This window comes from Clytia hemisphaerica, unplaced genomic scaffold (genome assembly GCF_902728285.1).
Source record: "Clytia hemisphaerica strain Z4C2 unplaced genomic scaffold, Clytia hemisphaerica genome assembly, whole genome shotgun sequence".
Classification (NCBI taxonomy): domain Eukaryota; kingdom Metazoa; phylum Cnidaria; class Hydrozoa; order Leptothecata; family Clytiidae; genus Clytia; species Clytia hemisphaerica.
In genome coordinates, this window is record NW_027103917.1 from 2,651,069 (window position 1) to 2,675,869 (window position 24,801).

The 24,801-nt window shown below is 35.0% G+C and overlaps 1 protein-coding gene across 2 annotated transcripts; it reads left to right on the forward strand.

Moving 5' to 3' along the window:
• The first annotated feature begins 731 nt into the window (after positions 1-731).
• Positions 732-23,640, forward strand: LOC136809459 (uncharacterized). 2 transcript variants are annotated; one of them, XM_067065994.1, is made up of 22 exons: positions 732-863; positions 2,140-2,247; positions 2,998-3,105; positions 4,197-4,304; positions 6,410-6,811; positions 7,484-7,885; positions 8,627-8,749; positions 9,574-9,854; positions 10,160-10,241; positions 10,786-10,842; positions 11,696-11,820; positions 12,367-12,868; positions 13,336-13,460; positions 16,180-16,420; positions 17,034-18,302; positions 18,571-19,139; positions 19,679-19,804; positions 20,550-20,651; positions 21,367-21,460; positions 21,920-22,249; positions 22,585-22,710; positions 23,118-23,640. In XM_067065994.1, exons 1-22 carry the CDS (start codon positions 800-802, stop codon positions 23,510-23,512), a joined length of 5,739 nt encoding a protein of 1,912 aa, XP_066922095.1. In that variant the 5' UTR covers positions 732-799; the 3' UTR covers positions 23,513-23,640. The 2 variants fall into 2 exon arrangements, with proteins under 2 accessions (XP_066922095.1, XP_066922094.1); XM_067065993.1 differs by lacking the exon at positions 7,484-7,885 and having other exon boundaries at positions 758-863; positions 23,118-23,566.
• The last annotated feature ends 1,161 nt before the right edge of the window (positions 23,641-24,801 follow it).

Sequence of the window (24,801 nt, forward strand, 5' to 3'; positions counted from 1 at the left end):
GAACTGACTAACTCTCGTTCAAGAGATAGCAATAAATAATGTTTCTTAATTAATTTTTTTTTTTATAAATTTTATTGAGTTTTTATGAAATTTTCAAGTTTCTGTTTCTTTACAGCCCGGCACAACTACTTAGTTGTGCTATTACATTCTTTTTCAATCGGCCATTTTCGTTAGACCCTAGGTTAGACTCATTGTCACTTGCTGCTAGCTACAGTCTAGTGCCACTAGCGGTTATTGTTTTCAATTATTTATTTTATTTATTTATAAAACCAAATTTACTCTAATTTATTGCCCCTATTGTAAGTATATATGAAATGTAATCCGAGTTTGCTAAAAAAAAAAAAAAAAAAAAAAAAAATTAGACAATTTTATTGCGGAAAAGCGGAATTTAGCTAAAAGTTTTACGGAGTTTCGGAATTGGCAAAAAATATTCAAAATTGGTGAAATTTTTTACAAAAATCTTGAATTTCAAAGAAATTTTTGGTGGCGGAATTTCTGTTCATTTTTAGACGGTTTGACTGAAATTGTAAAAAAAAATTGGCGGAATTGCGGAATTGGATACCTCCCCCCCCCCTCCTTCTTTAGGTCACCACAATTACAGTCGCGGTTGATAGTGTGTGATTTCTGTGTCCATCCAAAAGCAATTATATCAAATTACTCTGTTAATTAAAATCAAATGAAAGTTTGGCATTCAAAATATTTCACCACGCACTTTTTTAACCTATAAAAGTGGGTACACGTCCTGGTAACCCTGAGATCAGAAAATAATCATTCAACAACAAGTTCACAAGGCAGAAATATGGCTTGCATAAAATTCTGCATAGTTGTATTTTCGTTATTTTATTTCATTAAATCTGTGAAAGGTAATTTTTATTTCAAAAGTTTTTACTCAGTAAGAATTGTTGGGGCTTCTTCCAATTTCTTCCTCAGGAATGATTTTGTTAATTTTTGGGACCTTGCAACAACTGTAAGAAAGGTTTTAAGTATTTCAACAACCTCAGATTTGGATTCTTTTTTTGTACTGTTAAGAATCTAAGCTTCTTATCTTTTTCAACTAAGTCACGACGCAACTAACTAATACTAGTATTAATACCAATGACCAGTACTGTAGGCTCTCGATAATAGACGTTTTCATAAATTACGTTACGAACATTACTTGCCTCGTTTTTAAATTATTGCCATGGTGATTAACACCGAGCGGATTTTATTAAAGCTTCTTCCTATTCATAAAAAAATCATTTAATGTCTCAAGAGACATAATCACCATGCTATAATTGTTTGAATTCTTGTTATGCGTAAGTCAAGATGACGTTATATTTTTTAACGGAAGCACCAAAAAAAGCCGGTTTTTGACCTCTGTGTTTCTATTTTTAGTAACAGAGAGAGGTCAAATCCCGGCTTTTTTAGGGTGTCTCCGCTAGAAAAATGACTTACGCATATCAAGAATACGAGGCAAATGGTGTTCTTGACGTAATTTATGAAAATTTCTACTCCCCGTCTACTCGAACTGCGAAACGGAGAATTTGTACTAGTAATCTCGTGGTTAGGGATAAATTTGGGATAAATTTTCCGAGTTAGACAAAGAAAATTTAAAACATTTTGAAATTTGACCAAGGGTAATTTATCCCGAATTTCACGAAAACAAGCATGGGATTACTGGTTAATCTCTTGGTTTGGGTTGCAATTCTAACAATTCTGAAAATTTAACATTGGAAATCAATCTAAAACTTTAAAAAGAGGTCTCAAAGTCATAGAAACGCAAATCGAGTTTTAATTGGGTAGTATTCCATCTACTTAAACCTTCCAAGTTGAAGAAATTCGGAAATATATTGGCCAAATGCCAAATATACTGAACATGACTTACAAATTGTTGCCCCGTTTTTTTTTGTGCAGCTGCTCAATTGATTCTAAAAAACATTTCGCATGTCCAGCCTATCGAAAAGGGTTAATTTATTTGGATCTAGCCTTTACAAAACGAAAAAAACTTTTCGCTTGTGGTTTTACAGTCATCGCTGTGGATTGGGAGGCGCAAGAATATTTAACGTGGGTGGCTTCTAGTATGGGATAATGTTATTGTCCTATTTCAAGAACATATGTTGTATTAGATTGATTTATTCTCAATTTCTCTATTACTCGTAGGTTGTGGATATTTTGAATTCAAATGTGCGAACAATGGGAGGTGTATCCAAGGCTCATGGAGATGTGATGGTCAAGATGACTGTGGTGATTGGAGTGATGAACGGAATTGTAAGTGGCTGTTCTACTGTTCCAAGTTTCAAATGAAAAACAAGAAAGAATTTAAATCAAAAATCGCAAGAAAACATTGGAAAATCAAAAAATGTAAAAATCAATCAATATAAAAGTGGAAATGTTTTTTTAAGTTTTGATGTAGTTTTTTTCAATGGCTGGTTCTTTTTAACATTGATGAAAAAGAAATGTGAGAGATGAGCGTTGTTTTGAGGTACGAGCTTGAGTTAAAAAAAAGTAAAAAAACGATCACACCCGGGGGGGGGGGGGTTACTTGGGCAAAAAGAGTACATTGCGCATTTCAGGGTACCTTTTTCACCTTCATGATTCGCAAAGAAAAAAGAATAGAAGGATCAGTCTAGGGGAATTTGGAAACAAAATAGAGAGATTTTTGAGAAAGTTTTGGAATTTCAGTCCCATACAGGGTCACTTTTTTCACAAAAACGAGTCTCCCGTAGGGTCCACTTTTCGAATTTCAGTGGCTCAGCCCTGTTGGTGGGCAAGGGTGGTACCCCTCCCCCGGGCATCACATCGACTTTCATTTTATCCCAATTTGAAAGTCACTGAAGAAATTGTACTCTAAAACAATCTCTAATGAATTAATTTAGCTTGGAGCAATGGGATTTCCATTGGTATTTTCAATAAAAACTGTTACCTCAAATATTTAGAATATCGAAAAAATTCCCATGAAACTTACCCCTTCTTAGGTTTGTTTTGTACACTAACCAGTTAGACTTCTTTATGTTGTAGGTTGCAGAAGTTATCAATTCGAATGTGTAAACAATGGGCGATGCATTAGTTCATACTGGAGATGTGATGGTGATGGTGATTGTGATGATAATAGCGATGAACGGAATTGTAAGCAAATTTATTTTTCAGTTTGAAAAATATGAATATTTCAGGCTCATCAATATCGTTTTGTCTGTCAGTATTTCCAAAGGAGTTGTTTTAAAAATCTATATAAAACTACTTCGACTGGGTTATTTTATATTTCACCAAAACCAGAGAAGGAGGGCCCCTCCCCCTAAATATTCATAAATAAGCTGGAAGTTTATCCATAAAAATCGATTCACCCATCAAAAATCTTACTAAAATAACATATTCACAGGAAAGCTTTGCTTGTTAGATTGCGAAAATTCTCTGAAATTGAGGAAGATGGGTGTTTAGCCGAGAAGTAAGCTCGACAGTGCTTCTTGCTTGATGTCTTCTGGCTACTCTTGTCTCCTGAATAAGCAGGGGGGTACGAAAATTTTCTAAATTCTAATAAGCGGGAGGGGGTTCGGAATAAGAGAGGGGGTTATTTGAAGACATAATTCTTTTTAACTGATATCAATTTCAACAACAAAAAAGAAGCTTTAACTTTAATGAACACGTAAAATAAGAAATGTTTTAATAAATTTTAACAAGTTTAAGCTCTATCAACACTGTAATAAAATATTGAATTATTCGAATTTAATTAGCGCGAGGGTCTTAATAAGAGCAGGGGATAATGGGTTTTTTTCTTTTAATAATTAGCGGGGGACGTCTATTCGGTAGACAAGAGTAGGTGTCAAATCCCGGGGGGGGGCAGTGGGTTTACTAACTGACGGTATGTGCGGCGAAAAAATTGGCTTTTAGAATCGCACCCTTACAGTGCAGAAAAAATCGGTGAAATTCATAACCTTACAGTTAATTTTTTTAAAATCTTAAACTCTTTTAGAGCAAAAAAAAACAACATTTTCGAGCAAAAATTTGCAATTTTTCCCAGATTTGCTGAAATTTCCACCCTTACAGTGCATTTATCAAAAGTCCACCCTTACAGTGCATTTCTTATATTTTGAAAAACATACCCTTAACCGCCGCACATACCCGTCGGTAAATTTGCCTGACTGCCCCCCCCCCGGGGTCAAATCATCCTGTTTAATGATCAGTGATAGAATCTTCTATTTTTATATATTGTCCTTATCTAGGTTGTGGTCGTGATGAGTTCCAATGTGTGAGCAATGCAAGGTGTATCGAAAAGTCATGGGTATGTGACGGTGAAATTGATTGTAGGGATCATAGCGATGAACAAAACTGTAAGATTATATGTTTGTTTTTATTGAACTTCGGTTAAGGAGTTTCTTAAAATTAGTGTTTTTCATTTGCGATAGTGCGTAAATGCGATTAATCGCGATAGTCAGGTTCGATTTCCCGATCTTTCCGGTTTGATTTTCCGATTCAGTTTGCGTTTGCGCTCGCACTTACTAGGATATACTCTTTTAAATTTTATGTTAGATATATTAAGAAAGGCTGACCACGATAAAGATATTAGCATAATGGTTCGCTATTCAAAATAGACAATTACCGGAGTTTGCAGCCGTCATTACGACTGTTTCATTTTAATTTCTATTCTTGAAAAAATTTTCTTCTGGGCCAGATTATTCTCAAAAAAAAAGTGAAGACAAAAAACAAAATTTTGTTCATCCTTGACGTTTCGATACTTCTTGTCCCTAGAGAACATGAAAGTTTACGAGAAAGGAAAAACTGATGAAGAGCTTTATATAAAAGAATCTTTAATCATTAGGGATTTGAAACCTGATTTAAATAAAACGGTATCTTCTTATCCTCTAGAGCTTTTTTGAATAAGTATATGTATGCGTTCAATTATATAAATTTTATGACCTATAATTGCTAGATGTGATTTTGAAATTTTGATTTATTAACACGTTTTTGCTTGTAAGCTAACATTTGCTTGTGATCATGATACAAGAAGTATCGAAACGTCAAGGATGAACAAAATTTTGTTTTTTGTCTTCACTTTTTTTGAGAATAATTTCTATTCATCAATTTCATGAATATCGTTCTTTCTTAACAGCTATAGTAAAGTTGGACGAAACGACAGGGCTTTGACTTAAAAAAATTGCTTTTTTTAACAGGATGGTGCGAATTGACTCACAAGGAGAATCAGATTTTAGATAATAAAGTCTGAACAACTTTAATTGTATATTAAAACTTTGTTTTGCTTGTCGTTTTTAACCAATTTCGCCAATTCTAACAAATTATATACCGTCGAAAATGTAACGAAGAGTACTATGTAGTTGTTCTTTGAGAAGATAACTGTCAAACTTTTTTTGATACAAAACACCATTTTACCATTTGAAGCTAGAAAATTTGCAATTTTTGCGCACTTTAGTAATTTTCTGTGCACTTTTGTAATTAAGTGGCTGCGCACTAATTGCAAGATCGTGAATTATGTCGAGATTCATTATTAGAGTGATTTATCAGCTCCCTAACGTAAACATTTGTTGTAGCGGAGTTAAATCGAGTTAATCCGAGTTTTAAGTTTTGAAAAAGGGCCTGATTAGATTGCTAAGAAACCAAATGAACAAATAAGTCTTTAAGAAATATCTTAAAAGCAATCCTGAGTTCAGAGCAACTCGGAACGACTCGGATCAATCTAACTCGTCACTTCAAGAATTCCACGTTAAACGACTTCAGCTCTCTTTTCAATAGAATGGTTGGCCATTTCTCAATGTATATACATCGTTTAACAACTTAAGATAAGTTATTCCAAATTTACGAGTTAAAAGAGTGATAACTCGGCATTACATTTTTCGGCTTTTCTATTTAACCAATCAACAAAACTTATTGATGAGCGTAAATTCTAGTAACTGTGAAGCCAAATGAACGCTACAGCCTATCAAAAAATATCGAAAGCTTATTATTTTTGGGAACAACTCAGAACAACTCGGACTAACTCTTCATTTTGGAAACTCAGCTTATTTGTATATTATGTTCAAGTATTGTGAACAATGAATGAAATGAAATTAAAGTACAGTAAAGTGCTTTAGAAAGTTTTTTAAGTATCTTCGATAAAAGTCGAGTCACAAAGAAGACGAATTCGGAGAGAATATATTAGATAAAAAGTGTCGATTTTTTTCTAAAATTACAAAAGTACACAAGGGTACAATTACAAAACTGCGCAGCTCGAAATTACAAAACTAAGAAATTACAAAAGTGTGCAAAAAAATACAAAACTGCAGATAAATTACAAAACTGCACATAAATTACAAAACTGCGCACAACAAGGTACCTAGCCTCCTGATTTCGACTATATGATTGTTAAAAAAAGGAAACACATGCAACACTTAAAGCGAATAACTTTAGATTGATTACAATAATGATGTAAAATTAATTTTAGGTCAACCAACGACAGAACAACCTACCACAACGGCCACCAGACGTACAACCAAAACGCCACCCATTATGCCTTCACAGTCAAGTATTTCTATAGAAGATCCCACATCAATTAAACCATTGTCTCAAGAATCCAGTATTGAAATTATCCAATCAGAAAGCAGTATCTTGTCAGTGAGCCAAGCAGCAGATACCGTATTTCCTTTTAACCGATCATTTACAAGCATTTCAGCAATCAGCCAATCAGTTAGCAGATTTACTACCACTCCATCATTTTTCAGCCAATCAGTGAGAGCTGAAAGTTCAATTATCCAATCAGAGCGAAGCACATTGAGACACCCTGCGCCTTCTCAAAGTGTTTTGATCTCTTCAACAATGATATCAAAAAACGAATCAAATATCAAAAGTAAAAGCCGTTGTTTTTCCGGCATAAGAAACTTTTCTTATTTAATTCTTATTAACTCTTACGGGAAAAATTTCTCTTTAAGTATGCAGTTTCGAACAAAATGAGTTTTCTTATTTTTGACCTGATATAACTTTTAAAAATGTCTTTGATTTCGGTTGTTTCATTTTCTGCTCTCGTTTCTTGAAAATCTCCTCGGTGATCTGAATCTGTGGGATGACGTTCGATGATTCGAAAAGGGTCATCTTTTTGACAGTATCAATAGCCTCGTCAATCAAAAAAGTCGAAAATTCGAATTGCACGATTAAGATTTCTTGATAGCACCTGAAAATCGGTTCAGTTTGAATGATTTTTCGAATTACATGTGCTCGAATTATAGGAGTTTTGTACTGCTTTCAACGTAAATTCTGAGGGGACCACTGAATTTGTTCGAATTTAGTGAGTATTCGAATTATAGGAGTTCGAACTACATGAGTTCAATTGTACTTTTGAATTAAATCATTTAATGGTTCTATAGCTGAAACACCAAGTGATAGTCGAAGTAGTTTCTTGTTAAACTGCGCAACAAGGTACCTAGCCTCGATTTCAACTATATGATTGTTAAAAAAAGGAAATACAACACTTAAAGCGAATAACTTTAGGTTGATTACAACAATGATGTAAAATTAATTTTAGGTCAACCAACGACAGAACAACCTACCACAACGGCCACCAGACGTACAACCAAAACGCCACCCATTATGCCTTCACAGTCAAGTATTTCTATAGAAGATCCCACATCAATTAGACCATCATCTCAAGAATCCAGTATTGAAATTATCCAATCAGAAATCAGTATCTTGTCAGTGAGCCAATCAACAGATACCGTATTTTCTGTCAACCAATCATTTACAAGCATTTCAGCAATCAGCCAATCAGTTAGCAGATTTACTTTCACTCCGTCATCTTTTAGCCAATCAGTGGGAGCTGAAAGTTCAATTATCCAATCAGAGCGCAGCACATTGATACACCCTACGCCTTCTCAAAGTGTTTTGATCTCTTCAACAATGATATCAAAAAATGAATCAAATATAAAAAGTAAAAGCCATTGTTTTTCCGGCATAAGAAACTTTTCTTATTTAATTCTTATTAACTCTTACGGGAAAAATTTCTCTTTAACTATACAGTCTCGAACTAAATGATTTTTCTTATTTTTGACCTGATATAACTTTTAAAAAAAGTCTTTGATTTCGGTTGTTTTATTTTCTGCTCTCGTTTTATGAAAATCTCCTCTGAGATCTTCTGAATTTATGGGACGACGTTCGATGATTCGAAAAAGAGTGTCCGATAGTCTTGTCTGTCAATCAAAAAAGAAAAATTTCTTGATGGGACCTGAAAAATCAGTTCGGTTTATGATTTTTCGAATCACATGGGTTCGAATTGAAGGAGTTTTCTTGTAACGTTTTTGAGGTAAATTCTGAGGAGACCACAGAATATGTTCGAATAGAAGTTTGAATTACTTGAATTCAACTTTACTTTTGAATTAAACCATTAAATGCTGTATATCTGAAACACTAAGCGAAAATCCAAACACTTTTCACGCTCTCTAATTCTTTTCAAATGAAAATTGTACGTTTATCGAATAAGGGATTTCGAATCGTAGAGCGTCGTTTATGAGAGTTTCTTTTTAACATTAGCTTTTAAAAATATCCAATATTGAAGCGTATCGAATATAGGAACGTCAAATAACTATATTTGTCATTTTGTGATCGAGACGGTCGAAATAGAGGGGTGTAAATTTTGATTTTGATGAATATTAATTTGTTATCTTTTTTTCAGAATTATTTGAGTGTGATTTTGAGAAGGATGTTTGTAAACCTTCTTACCACCATCAAAACTGGTGGATAAGGACCAATCAAGCCACATCCAGTGATGGTACTGGACCTTCCACAGATGCTTCTGGTAAGGAAGATGTAATACTTTATCGGGAAAAAAAATGTCGGGGTTTTGATTAGTCGGGGAAAAATTTCGTCACCTAGAGGCAATTTCTTCCCTTTTCCCCGACCAAATTTTCAAATTCGTCACTTTTCCCCGACCAAATTTACAAATTAGTCACTATTACCCGACTAAACTGTCCAAATAAATTCGTTTCCTTCACTAGCTCGAAAATAGATCTTGTAATTCGACGTTTAAAGCACTAATTTCTGTTATTCAGAATGCAAAAGATTTGAATTAAAATTTTGGTTGGGGTATAGAATTTCGGGTAAAAGTTCCGGTCGTGGATAAAGAAATCAGGTAAAAGTTTTGGTCGGGTGATAAAATGTCGGGGAAAAATTTCGTCACCCCCTCAAAATCTTCGTCACTTTCCCCCAACATTTTTTCTCCGATAAGGTATATCATTGTAGATTAAGGAGACCAGGAAAAAAAATGTTTTCAAATATTGTTCTTAAATATGTATCTTAAAGGTTTTGTTTTCAAATAAGAGTGATATCGTTTGCTTACCCATGAATTCTAATTCTCAAGCTTTTTTCACAATGGATTGACACGGATGTGGATCAAGATTGGTTAGAAAGAGGAAAACTATACATTTTTTTGCTTATATCAGCATAATATAATAATAGGCAGACACTGTTCTGATATGAAATATGTGTCTGATATGAAACAGGAGCACTTATGTAAAAAAAAATTTTCAAGCAAACTCTCCCTGATTCTAGGAAACTCTCTTTTTGTTAATTTCCCAAAAAGAGCACAATCAATATAGCGCGTTCGGTTTTTCATTGTCTCAGGACGACCTGGTGGATATTACTTGCATTATGAAGCTTCATTATCATCCACAAAGGGACACCGTGCGTTTATCATGTATGAAATAAATGATACTAAAGAATATTGTGTTGAATTTTCATATCATATGTATGGTGGCACAATGGGGTCACTTGAAGTTTATTTCGGTCGAAGAACGCATAAAATTTTTGAAGAGAAAGGTAACCACGGTGATATATGGAGGAGATTTAGATACGAGTACATCAACCCAGATTATGGTTATGGAAAAAAGGATTCGAAATTTTACGTAAGTATCAGTAGTGTGGTTGATGGACAAATTTTCGGGCAAACTGGGGAGGCAAACCGGATTTTGTCCCACCCCCCCCCCAAAAAAAAAAAGTCGGCTGCTGGGTGGCACTGCCCCCTTGCCACCAACCTTCTGCTAAGTATGCTAAAGTTATCATTTTTTTATATATAAACAAATGAAATGAAGCGCGGAGACGAAGACGAATTACTTTAATTTAATTTTCAATATTTTAACACTGATAAGTATAGGAAAATTTTGGAAAAATTGCCTGAGTAGTGCATTGCTAATTTCTTTTCTCATTTTAGCTATTTTTCGTAGCAACTAGAGGGGAAGATTTCCAAAGTGATATCGCCATCGATGAAATTGTAATCACAGAAAAATGCGCCGGTATAAGATTGTATTTTTACAGTTATATTTTCTTTCGTACACCCCCTTCTCACAGACCCGGTAGGATTTTTTCAGCCAGTGGGGATAAAAATAATTGACTGAAACTCACTGTGGATATTCCCATATTTCTTACAGCTGGGGATTTAATTTTTTTTTTGTTTTCAATTATATTTGGCAGTGAGGATTAGTTTATTTGTTTATTATCAGTAGGGACAAAAATTGAAGGATAATTTCCCACCGGGGTGATATTCTGGACATTATTTCCAGTGGGAAGGGTCCCCGTCTGTCAGAAAGGGGTGTTTTTTCCACGCAGGGTTGAATAAATTCCTGGGATAGCGACCTTGCAGTTCTAAATTCTTAGTTTAAATAAATCTTAAATCATATTTTTACTAAACTAGTTGAAAAAAAAAGATTCGAACAATAGAACTTCGAATTAGAGATCTAGCCAGATCTAATTATCTATGAATTATACTGGGTTTTAGGTTGTTTTGTTCTTTAGGAAATCCTTCGCCTATGATCACATTGAATAATTTTTTTTCTGCAGGACCTGTTCCAAAACAACCCTCAGCACCCCTTCCTCCTGTTCCAGTTACCAAAGCAGGTATATCTACGCTTTTCTTCTAGTTTATTATCTGACCTATGAAAAAGACTGCAAAAAAGAAACCCTGCTGGTGATTTTAAGGTCTTTTGATTTCTTTGTTCATTTTTTCTATCATTTTTCAAATATATTTTATCATGCTATTTATGTCTAAGAAATCATACGCTAAACATTGAAAGTGGGATTATAAGAAGTTTTTAAATGAAAGGGAGTTTTTTTGGGTATTAGTGAAGACAATATTTATCGACTCTGTCTCAGCGATCCGATTCAAGTTTTTAGTCAGTTGGGGGAAGGAGGGAGAGCTAAATAAGCCAACTGGATATAAAATTTCCTGTATTATTAGGTAGGTATTATGTTGGTTGCTGCTCATGAACTTAGTGAAGATTTCAAAATTGGAGTGATATCATCTCAGGGGAATTGTGTAATTGGGGTTATAAATTATTTTTCTTGTTGTGAGGTCTTTCCCATTGAGTTTAAAGCCCGACCTGCTAGATAACCTCTAACCTTTCCAAAGCAATAAAAAGTGAAGCCACTCATTTCCCATCGCACCGTAATCATGATGACGAATTGTATATAGCGGTTCCTTTGTTTTGAGGACTGCCTTTTTAAAAATCTAGCGATAGATTTTACTTTCAATCCGGCGTTTGTGTAAAAACCACGCGCAGGCGTTCTGAATGGGAAATAGTGGCTTCATTTCCCATCCAGGAGTCTCGAGACTAGACTTTAAAGCTTGGAAGTCAATGGTCTTTCCCACTCTGAAATTTCTTACAACTATCTGAAGCATTGATGTTCCGCACTCTGTCTCCGAAAACATCATTCGTATATAAAAAGAATCGTTCATTTTTTTGATTTTCAGGTTTTATTCCTTTTGGGGCGGTATACGGTGACAGCTACGCAAAAGCTGGTGATGACGTCACCACATGTTTTGCAGTATCCAATCAATTTCCTTTATTCACAACAACCAATCGCAAACAAATTTGTGTGAGTATGGATAAAGGTTAACGATTATATTATTCATCAGAGAGGAGTACTTTTAGATCTTAATAAACAGTCCATGGATCTTCGATCTTAAATTGGACCTTCTCAATCTGTCAGGCTCTCGCTTATTCGAACTTCTATTTTTTGAATCTTTCTATAATTCGAATTTCTTCCCAGTTCCCGTCAAGGATAAATCATCTCAATATACTTTCCACAATTCGAGTCTCTCGGTAAATCGAACAAATAAAATTCCCCCGAAAGAGTTCGAGTTAGCGGTAGTCAACTGTATTAAATTATAAAGACTATCCTACTGCCTAAAGTGTATAAAATGCTTTTTCCTGATTCGATCCTAAAGGCCGGTCTCCACTTTCACGCGAAATGGGCGACAGTTTTTTTCTTAATTACGTCAATTTCAACCAATGGAATTGCTTCATTTTTCAACTGATCAATGACCTTACAAAAACGTCAAAAAGTTTTCGCTCATGTCACGCGAAAGTGGAGACTTAAATTATTTCATTGATATTCAAAGAAATTTTTCTTCAATTGCAGATCAATAGTAATGGGTACATAACAGTAGACCACGACAGAAGTGAAATTAAAGCATCCCTCACCTCCAACTACACTGTCCTCATCCCTTACAACATAGACATGGTCAGTAATGGTCGAGACATTTCATACCGAACAACACGAGATCAATATATTTTAAACCAGGTCGACAAAGACATTGCTTTATCAGTGGGGAATCAATTTAAATCTAAAGAAGCTATAATAATCACTTTAAATAATGTACAAATTTATGATGAGCCGAACGTATTGGTTAAATATCAAGTAGTGATCGCAACCGACTATAAAAAGACTTTTGCCATTCTGAATTACGAAAGAATCGATAAAGAAGGCTTTCTAAATATTGGATTGTCGGACCCGCCAGCTTGTAAAACATCTCGCAGATTCAACATTGATGCGAAGAGGTTAACGACATCCAGTAATGTTGGGAGACAAGGAAAATTTATATTTTTGTTGACTGTACCAATTGATTGTCGCAATGAAAACGGTAGGTTTCTGCATCCATGTCCAAAGATTTTTAGTACAAATGTCAGTTTCCCATGCAATATGCAGGGATTATGGTCTATTTCAATTAACATCTAGATTTTTTCCCCTGTTGTTTGAAATTGCAAAGTTGATAAAACAAGATTAAAATAATCAGTAAGAACACAAAATAGTGGGTTTCCTGGTATACACTGTAAGCTGCAGCTTGCATGATCTAGCAAATCGCTTTCTTCACTAAGATTTTTTCTAAATTGGTTTGTTTCGACTAAGTATGTTCTCTTAACATTTCTTCAAGCTTTTGTAAGCAATGAGGTAGGTAGCTTGTTTATCTAACATTATATGGACGTTGTAAACGTTAGGTAAACGTTAAAAGAACGTTGTGTACCAGCTGGTAGCAGTTTAAATTATGTTCTATTTTCACATACAGGATTTTAATTGTGTGTTTGAATAAATATCTTCTATCATTTTCAGTGATGTACGCGTTCGGCGAATCTGTCAACGACAATGTCATCTCCACAAATAACCAGCATTATCGGCAGAAAGTGAAATTAAATAATACTTGGCCTTTGTTTTCGAAAGAGGGAAACTCTATTGACGTAAGTTTGAATGTTGGCCAAAATTTTTATTATAAACAATCAGGTTGCTCGAGTCCTCAAATTAGCCAATTTTTTCATTATGTCGTAAAGTAAAAGCTAGCTAATCCAACCATCTTTTGACACTTTAAAAATCTCTGAAAGGGAGATGGGCAATTAATTTCGGTCTTTCTCGTATCTATCGTTTTAAGTGTGCACTCTCTTCTACTATTAAAGATGAGCTTGATTAGGCTAGTCCCCTTGAGACAATTCTCAAACGGGAGTGCAAATTTAAGGGCTCTGACCATAGTCGGAAAATTGATTTTAGTATTTGAACATAAAAGTTATGTTTTAGGTTCTTTAACACTTTCAACAAAGAATTACCTTTATAAATTGCTTTTTAATCAAATCCCTTCAGAGTATTTAAGAATTTAATTGCAGAAATGACGTTATGAACTTTAAAAAGACGTTAATAATATGTTGCATCACCTTCTTTTATAAAAAGTGCTAAGTTTTAATGGGTAATTAGCCTTTTTGTTTCTAAATTTCTTTACAGTGTCCACAAAGAATTGAACTATTTTATATTTTGCGGAAAATTTTTCTAAAAAGATGTGTCAAAAGTTATGACTGTTTTTTTAAGCAAAATCCAGTTGAAAAATTGATAAAAAACACTATTTCGAAGATTTCGAGACAAAGAAGCATTTACAAAAATTTTCCGCAAAAATTTTTATTGTTCGGTAAAAGATACACCATCTACTGCGAAAAAATTTTCAAAATGTTTTTTCTTCGCCGAAACTAAGCTCTTCAAAGTTGAAATACTCTTCCTCGCAAAAGTCTTCATTTTCTTCTTCATCAAAATTTTTCAATGCCATTTCTGAATTTTCAGATTCAGGAATAGTTTGTCTAACAGAAAATGTATAACATGCCATAGTTTTGTTGGTTACATCAGTCAGAAAACACATTTTAAACACGGCAATTATGAAAAATTCACTATGGTCAGAGCCCTTAAAGCGAATGTATCTAAGTAAAGGCCGGTTTTCACTTGTGCGCGCTTCAATCGCACTCTTTTGAGCAAAGCTTCCACGCTATTGGTTAAAAGAAAAATTAAGCAACTCCATTGGCGCGATCTGACGTAACTTTAGAAAAAAGTTGAAATGTGTTCAACTTTTTTTTTCGAGCGTGCGCTACATTTTTATGAAGTAATCTTTTTTCCAAGTAAAAAGGATTGAAGCCAGAAAGTGCAATCGCAGCGCGCGCAAGTGGAGACCGTCCTTAAAAACTTATTTCTTTAAAGAGGCCCCCCCAGTCGACCCTCAATTCACGTATTCACGCAAAACTTTTTGCCAATTCACGTATTCACGCGCGAAAAAAAACATTTTCACGTTCACGCGCTGATTTTGCTTTTAATTCTTTTGTTAAACGATTGTGACCTTATTGGGCTAAATTTGACCTTTTTATGGCCAACATAAAGTTTTCTGCAGTTTGTTGACCTTATTCTCGACAGCGTCGACCTTTTAAGACCTCTTACAATTATTGGAGCTTTCATAGGGCAATGTTTAAGGTCTGTCTATCACGTCTATCACGCCAAAGTTACAAAAAACTACCTCTCTGGCGTACGGTGGTATAAACCCTGCCTGAATTTGCTTTTTAAGGGAGGTAAGTGCAAAGTTAAGCCTTAGCTTTAAGGTTCCCCCCCCGAATTTTCTTCGTCGCAGGCCCTAAATATATTTTATTTTGAGAATAAATTTAAATCGAGGTTTGGCTCAAATTCATGGTCTGGAAAGTCGCGAGCTTCAAAGACGTGGTACAACCAGAGGACGCAAATTCCAAAGTTTGACCCCCTGTCTGATTGAAGAAAAGCTGTGGAAAGGAAAAAGCGAGCGAAGCGAGCGCGAAAATTTTTTGACAACTTTCACTCTTTCATTGCTGAGAAAACGGCCTTAACACACTATTGTTACCCTAATATGCCTTGTTTGGTCAAACACTTCATTCAGAATCTTTGATTATTTTCAACACTGACCATTTACTGGTACAAATCTGGTACGGCGAGTGACGTACCTGCCTTACACGGTGCGGCGTCAGTTTTTTTCTGAATGTTCGATGATGCAATCATATAAAATTTTTTAGAACTATCTACCTACTTTTGTAAATTATCGAAGAACCAAATACCCTCCACTGTCTCCAAGTTTATGCGGTATCATTTTGTGTACTGCATTTAGTAACAATATAAGCGATTACAGAAAGACGACCATCATTAGCGCCGACGAAGAAAATTTTCTCATTTAGACTTTTTTTGTTTTTGCTCAAAACACTCTCGCTGGATGCAATATTTGCATCACAAAATGCGCCCTTAGAAAAATAAGGAAAAAATATTTGTTTCTGTTTCAATTTTTGATTATTTTGAATAACTTTACAATGGCAATAGGTCAATTCGATTTCAAGGATTATGCGAGCGAAGCAAGCAAGAAAATTTTACATATTAAGGTTTATTCAGTTTTGTTTTAGACAATGATTTGCTTTTCACGTTCACGCTCAAAATCTCGATTCACGAATTCACGCTGGTAAAATCTTATTTTCACGTTCACGCGGATATCTCAATTCACGTATTCACGCGTTGAAAAAGTCCAATTCACGTATTCACGACAGAAAAAAGGGTCATTCACGCGTCACGCCAGCCCCTGGGGGAGCCCCTTTAAATATTGAGCTCCTTGAGAATTTCATGACCATCAAAAACCTGTTTCAGATTTACTCATCAGGATACATTGGTATAAGCGATCTTCCATACACCCCTTCAATATCGAACATCAACCGTTTGACATGGCTGACACCTTATTATCATAGTGTCACTGGGATGACCAAAGTCTACTACAAAGAAACACAAAATGCAACTTTATTGGAAAGAATCGAGAACGATGTTAAGACCAGTCAGCTTTTGATCAACTTTCATGCTAATAGAGCTTTCACTGTTACGTGGATATCGCCAGGTACTCGTATATCTTAATATTTCTTAATTTTCTTAATTCTTAATTCTCACAACTTGAAAATAACACGTAAGACGTCAAATTATCGTTAAAGAAAAATGTGTTCTGTTTTATCTTGATATTTCTTTATATTCTTGATTCTTTATTTCTCATTTGATGTTGCATTCTTGCAGTCTCCGCCGAATACTGATTCATGAAATTTTCTTTTCAGATGGAACCTACATTTGACAAAACAATGAAAAATCTAGATGCTTGCATTCAAATTTATTTTTCTTAAAAAATAGCAGTCGTTGATCATTTGCATTAAAATGCGGATGAAATGTTTTCTTGGAATTAATTTCATGAGCACACCTCTCAAAAGACCCACTGGTAAAATTGGCCAAAATATCGTCCCCAGTGGAAAGTTATACTCTATAATTTAAGCAAATCCTCACTGCCAGGTACTGTGCTATTTTCCATCCTTAGAAACACGAGAATACCAATCCCCATCGCGTTTTGGTCCGTTTTTTTACCCCCACTGGCTGAAAAACTCCTATCGGGTCTATGAGAAGGGGTAAATGAGCTGTGTGAATGTGGCTTGTGTTTTTATGACATTTGATTTATTTATCTTCACCAGGAACAAAGTTTCAGATGGTCCTGGTAACAGATGAGAAACAAACATTGATTGTCTTGAATTACGAAGAATTAGATTCAAACCCTCTTGTTGATGTCGGTTACAATGAGGTTGGTTGCCAAAGAAAGACATTTGCATTAAAATCGAACGTCATTGATAGATTGTTAAAAGGAAACAATACGTTGGTCCGAGGTAGACATATTTTCAATTTGACCAGACCAGATTGTTTCATGAAAGTAGCAGGATTAAGATTTAAACAAAACAAAATTCACATTGGGGCTGCTGCATTTCATAAATTGAGCAGTTTTTACCAAGTGATACAACCCAATGAGATCGGGAAGGTTGTCTTACAAGTCCAGGATCTGGCATCTTCGGATTTGGTCACTGTTAACTTGAAATCAAATGCAAAAGAAATGAGTGGCTTTCATATACGTGAATATTCAATCTTCAAACCAATACCTGGAGAAGTTTACCAAACAAATATGTTTCTTCTAGATGGTACACCAAAAACCTCCAACCTCCAATACGGTAATATCACTATCTATAACCTAGTTGCTGGAATTAAATGTGTTCCACACAGATTCGAGATCGCAATGTCTTCCATGCCAGTAGTGAAAATAACAGCATCTTCAAAAATCCTGTCATTGTATGACTACTCTAATATTTGGATGAAAGACGTTTCTAGAGATGGTTTTACAGTCTGCGCAAAAGAAATGATTGATTTCATTGGTAAACGAAAAGTACAAGTTAATTATATAGCTGCAAGTCGAGAAACAAACGAATTTCAAGAAATTCATCAATTCGTTGTTCAAAAAGAAGCAAGAGATCTAAGCAATAGGAAATGTTTTGAAAAGAGTTTTTCGAAGATATATTCCAAACCTCCTTGCGTTTTCACATCAGTAGAATCTAATAATGGGTCCGCAGCTCCAGTCATCATTTGGACAAAGAGGATCAATCATACAAAGGTTGAAGTATGTCTAACAACTAGTGAAATGAGGGCGACGTTCAAAATTCATTTGTTGATTAAGGGAGATATAAGCCCATGCACATATTTCTCATGTCCAGGACACTTAGAATGTCACATTAATGCATCTAACATAATCCCTTACTGTGGATGTATCAGCAGTTGTGGTGACGCTGAAATGAAACCAGTATGTGGCTCTAATAGGATGACTTATCAATCAAAATGTCATATGAACCAGCAAGTTTGCCAGAGATATGGAAACACAACAAAACCGAACATAACTATGAAACACTATGGAGAATGCCAAGGTAATTTTATATACTCATTGTAGATCTGAGAAATGTTTAAATAGGCGATTGTTTACTATCGAAGGAATCATTATATTGCGTCTTTAATTTTGGCTTCGCTACAGATTCACCGAGCAGTTTCTGAGTAAAAAGATTTACATGTCATATTTTAAATCAGTTAGATCATTATCTTGTTGCTTTACAAGAAAACATAGATTCTTAATGTCATTTCAGCCCATTGAGAAGTTACAAGAACTGATCTAACCTTTCCCCGTTCTAATTATTTCAGTTCATCCGCTTCAATCAGGAAACATCCAATTAGAACCAATCTCTAATAAACATGGTTTATTTTGCAAATACATCAATCTCCGAACTATAAACTTTATTAACGATACATCTAGCCCTTTGAAAGTACTGTTAACATCATCCTTAAACCAAACATCCAACAACATGAAAGAAGCATCGACAGCATGGAGTGAAGATGTCACTATCAATGGATTCAAAGCTTGTATCATGGTCCCTGGTCGTCATTTACATTCTGAATTCGATTATCCAACTTCTGTGCACTGGACAGTGTTTCAAAAAGAATTCTTTTTCCGTAATGACCAGATAAAGTCAGACTCAATCCTATTAAATCCAGTAGCACCTGATACTGAATGCAAGATTGTTGTAGCCGTAAACAAAAACACCAGATTTTACATGCATACATCAATACAACATTCAGAGCCTGTTAATGATCAAAATGTTATGACCGTTTGGACAAATCGTGTTGATGGAACTTCATCAACAGATGTCGTGAAAATTTGTGCAAGGATTAAACAAAACAGCAATACAATGCAATATAAAGGAGTTATTGTTGTAAGTCTATTGTTATGTCCTTTATATTATTACCCTTTTTCACACGTTTTACTGAGACAATATTTATTTAAGCCATGGATCAATGTAGGTCATTTGATTCTGAGTAATCTACCAAGCCTTGTGTATAGTCCATCAACTATACAGATTTTTTTAACAAGCAGTTCATTGTCATTGTTTTTAAAAGTGGAAAGAAAAGTGTTCACTTGAAAGTCGTCAACGATTATCGAAATCAAAATGGACGGCTCGTACCTTAAATCATGCTTAAAGGGGCAAAACAGTACTTGCGAAATCTGTAAACGAACTGTGTCCAGCGGATACAAAATCAAAACAAATGTCACAATTCAAAATAAAAAATCAAACCAAATATGGCTAATTTTTATTGTTCAATTGTTTTACAAGTTTGTTTTGGACACGTGATTTTCATTGTTCTCTTTAATGACACGTGGTTCGCACAATGTTTACATTTTACTACTGTAATGTCCCTTTAATTCACATGTTCAAACGTCTAACAATTACCTTTAAACTATTCTTTTTATCAGCACTGGCTTCTGGTCCCAATAAATTCAATTGAACCAACAGCCCCCTTTATATCTGAGCAACTCAACGTCAAATTTCCAAACAAAACATTTTCATCAGAAGAAGAAAGTATGGATACGGAATGCAGGGTAATTTCTTTTAGTCTTTCGATTAAGGAGTCTTCATAACTCGAAAATAAAAAGGGGAACACAAATTTGTTCGAGTTGTCGAGTATAGTTTAGAACGCATAATTAACTAAAGAGACTACAAAACTTATTCGAGTAAGAGGCCCCCTGGTATTTAAATCAAGGACAATCCTTGGTTATCCTTTGGACAAATTAAGAACAAAACAAAGTGAACCTTTGGAGCAAAAATCCCTCGATATCATGGATAAAATGGAATGTACTGGAATTGTCCTTGATTAAAAAAACTCTATCCAAAGTTGTCCTTGATTGTACTTAGCTTAAATTTTACAAGATTGGGCTGCTCCAGATTGTCCATAGTTTATACCTATTTTTTTCATGACTCTTAAAAATTTAGGGATAATCAAGTACACCCTGGTTATTCATAATGTACTCAGTTTTGTCCTGGATTTGAATACCGGGGTTAGAGTCAATAAGATTCCACTGTATGTAACATAAACTCGGTATAGGTCAAAGAAGTACCGGATGAATTACCCATCACTTGAAAGATTGAGTCTATTGCTTTTGAGTTAGAGGGTTCATAAATCAAAAGTAACTTTTCTATAAGTCTTTACTTAACCATTAATCTTAAAAAGATAATTCTCTTGATATATCTATCAAGATATCATATCAAAGGTAACTTTTCTAAAAGTCCTTATAACATAAATTTTAAAAAGATAATTCTCTCGATATATCTATTCCTCAATTTTAGACTATGACCTACAATATGGGATTTCCAAGTTTAGCAAATCCAACAACTATCCTTGGTGAAGTAGTATCATCTTCTCAACATAACCAGATCCTTTGGATTGAAGTAAGTGTTTCTATTATTCTTGAACAAGTGAAGGATACTATCACTTGTATATTGACTCATTTTGGGACAAAATTTGCAGCGCTCCAAGATTCCAAAACTTTATAGTTGTCAAATCCAATTTTTGCTCGTTGGCGAGCGAGGTCTCGATCTCGGTGTATTTTGTAAAACATCCTAAGTTAACCTCTCACTCTATGACCTTAATTTCCTCTCTTGAAGCTAATTTTTTGTAAAAATACTACTCCGTTCAAAAACAGGGAGATTTTGCCTGGATTTTGCTCTGCTTGTGTTTCCAAAAAAAATTGCTTGGTGCTCATTTTGAATCCCGACCTTCAAATGGAAGCGTTTTTTGCTCCTTGTTTTTTTTATGATATACAATTTTAAATTCACTTTGTAGTTGTACCATGATAAAACCCGGTGGCATTCCCGGTATGCTATTAAACAGTTCTAATATTATACTTTTATAAAATCCCTATTTTGAGAAGTTTAATTGTAATTGAGAATCAATTGTAAGCGTTGGGTAGAATAGCCTTGCTATCCTGTGGAAGCGTTGCAAGAAACCACGACTTTGTGGAATATTTTAGTGATACGGAACTATACAGTTTACCAAACTGAAAAAGTTAAAATCGAGTCTGCAAAATTAATGGAGCCCGCTATAGTCTGATTTCACTTACTGTTTTTAGTGTCATACTTTGTATACGAATGATTACGTTTTTAGAAATCGAATGGTGAAGAACTCACGATTTGTATGAAGCTTCTGAGCAGTACTCGATTCCGACCTGAAATCAATATCGGAGCTCTTGTCTTTCCTAGTGAGTAGCTAGTGTTAATATGCCCTATCTTTATGGAAAAATTAAAGAAGCTTGAAAATTAGAGAATATGTATATGACCTGCTTTTTTTCCCGATGAAATCCTATCCCCGTTAAAAGAAGGCTGAAAAATATAATCTTCGGTGAGAAATTAAAAAATTGAATTCCAACCACATTACATATCCTACCTACAATTGGATGAAATGGTGAAATTTTCGGTTAAAATTCCCTTGCCAGGTCTCTGAGAAGGGCGTCTTAATATTGAAAGGTATGATACACCAAAGCATTTTCTTCGCGAACCGGGAAGCGCAATACCCAAAGGAAATCTAAAGTGAAGGGAAAATGAATGATGGAAATTATTTTGCTATTAAAATACCTATCTTACATACCATACATATTATCAAATTTGTTATTCCACTACTAGGTAAGTAGTACTGATAATATTCAACATGACTTTTTCAGACCTTTGCGAAGATGGTGAGTTTTTCAATGGAAATTGTTATTCAAAAATGCCAACTTGTGAACCCTTCAACGCAGGCAAAAATAAATGCATTGCTAAAGGATCAAATTTACTCACCATAAAAAGCAACCAGGAAGCTACGTTCATTCAGGAAAGAATTGTAGAAGCTTATTGGTTAGATTTGACCAATTCTTCGAGTGGAGTCTGGCATTCAGATTCTCCAAAAAACAAAGCTTCAGCAGAAAGTTGTTCGGTTGTCGAAAATAAAGGATTCTTCACCGAATGGAAAATAACAAACTGTTCAGAATGTAGAGATTACATTTGCAAGCAAGGTACTTATTCGCAATATAATGATAACCATCTCTATCACGTATTGTTGAATCAGAAAATATAAATGACAACCCTGTCTCACATCCCAGGGGGACATTTTTCCCAGAGTGATAGACTTGGAGTCCAATTTGTTCCAATGGTATTTTTTCCACGGGGGACAAAATTTTGGCCAAATATTTTCTAGTGGGGCTGGGGTCCCACTGGGTCTGTGACTTGGGGTTATGCGCCCTTAGAAGAATACAAATCACATGTGTAATAATAAGCTGCTCCTTAAATTCCATACATATTCCCAAGATTAGCTACATGAAATAAGTAGCTTTGTGTCTGAATCTTTTAGATGCGATTTTTGGTGAACGATCTTGTCAATCGTATTGTTTGAATGGTGGTTCGTGTTCTTATGAAGCGTCAAGTGTTTCTTGTCAATGTCCTAAGGGATTCTCTGGTGCAAGATGTCATATTGATGGTAAGATTGAACCATAATCGTAATCAAATCACGATCTCGATCGTACATTTCTGGTCCATACCTTTTCGTTGGTTAACGCACAAAATTCGCCAATATAAAATATATAATCGTTATTTTAAGATAGAGGACCTTTCTCTTGTCTCCAGCCATTTATGAATTTCTATACTTTGGCCTTTGAAAAGCATGAATCCCATACCTTAGTAATTTTTGGGAGAGCTCAAAAAACATCTTCAATTTTTCCCTTGTGCATTGTTTATCATGGCTAAAAAGTACCTCCAGAACATTCGAGACAGAGATATCCCGATGTCATTAAGAATGGAGAGAAATATAAAAGGGTGCTCTAGAAAACTCTAAATTCTAAAAGGATTTTTAATTTGATTAAAATTATGTCCTTTTTACGGGTTTAGTAAGTGGTATTGAAGGCTGCACAGGCTACATAAAGCACAATGAGAGCTGGAGAAACGTTCATAGTGCTTCCACCATCCAATCAAATGAAACTTCTTGCGATGCTCATTTCCTCAGAGCTGAACGGTGGCATCGTTTCACAGGAAGTGGTGGCAGAATCATTTACGATAAGTGCCCTGGGAGTGGCAACAAATGTGGTACTTCAAACCCGGGATGGTTAGTTGGTAGTCATCCAACAAAACTCGGTGAACTAAAAACATCAATGTTGCATTTTCATTCGTTTACTTGTGGTGATGATTTTGGAACTGTGGGCGTAAAAAACTGCGGTGACTTTTATGTGTATAAATTTTTGAAGATGCCTTACTGGTCTTGCGGATATGGACTATGTACTGTTTAAGTTGAGTTGATGTTTTTTACGTAGAACGGACCTAGATGTATTTTCTTTTGTCAACATTCTTTAATTAGTTTTAACTATTTGAATTGTATATCAGAAAAGTAAATTGCACTCTTTAAATTTCGTGTTCTATCTTATCACGTTCGTTTTCGTGTTTTTTTTACCATGACTGGTGGACGGCGGGGGGCGGGGGGGTAAATGTAAAAAGGATATATAGCGCTCGCAGTAGGAGTTGTACCAAAAAAAACGTTTTGAGAGGTGTGAATAGGGATAATACTTTATATCATAGATAGATAATACCTGATAATACTTTATCAGTTTCTCATTGTAATCTGAACAGTGTTTGGATTGATAATTTTTACCACATTTCTGACTGCTCGTGAATTTTATATTTTCTGCATCGGTGAGTCATTACCCTGAGTATCAGAGGTTGAGTTTTCAAAGAATATTTCAACCTCTGAAGACCAATAATATAAATTTTATCGCGTATGTGTCAATCTAATCACTGTAGACAGAATCAAAGATGAAAAGTAAATATTGGCGTATTAATGTCTAGCTGACTGCATCAGTATGCAGTTTACTTTTTCCGAATTCCCCCAAAACCTCCAAGTGTAATTGAAATGGGTTTCTTTCTAAAGAAATATTTTACATGATTCCCAAATGTATAACAGTTTAGTTACTAAACTTTTGAATTCTATTGTTTCGCGCTATTGTTCAGTTTGTCAAATTTTGCATTTGAAATGTCATTTTGAGCGAAGGAATCCCCTTTTCTGGCATTTCAAATCGGTTCTAGGAAAATTGCCCCCGAGAAAATTGCCCCCCGGAAAACTGCCCCCGGAAAATTGCCCCCCGGAAAATTGCCCCTTAGGAAAACTGCCCCCTAGGAAAACTGCCCCCAGAAAATTGCCCCCCAGAAAATTGCCCCCTAGGAAAATTGCCCCCCGGAAAATTGCCCCCCCCCCCGCCATCTTTTTTTCCACTTTTTTATAAAATCCAATGAAACTTCAAATGGCCATTGTAGCTGTAAAATTAAGTAGTTTTGAATTACTCTTAGGGTACTTATTAAACAGGGGTCAGCGGGGGTGGATTGGAAAAAAGGCTAAAACAGCATAATCCGTACAAAAAAGAAGTTTCAGATTCCGAAAAATTGATAAGCGGAGGAGGGGTTGGATCAACAATGTCCTGGGTAGAAAATTTTCGAAAAATAGATTATTTTGGTGGGAACTTTTTTTGGGGAATACTGTAATCAATTTTTTAACTGTGGTTGGAATTAATTTTAGCGAATGACAGCG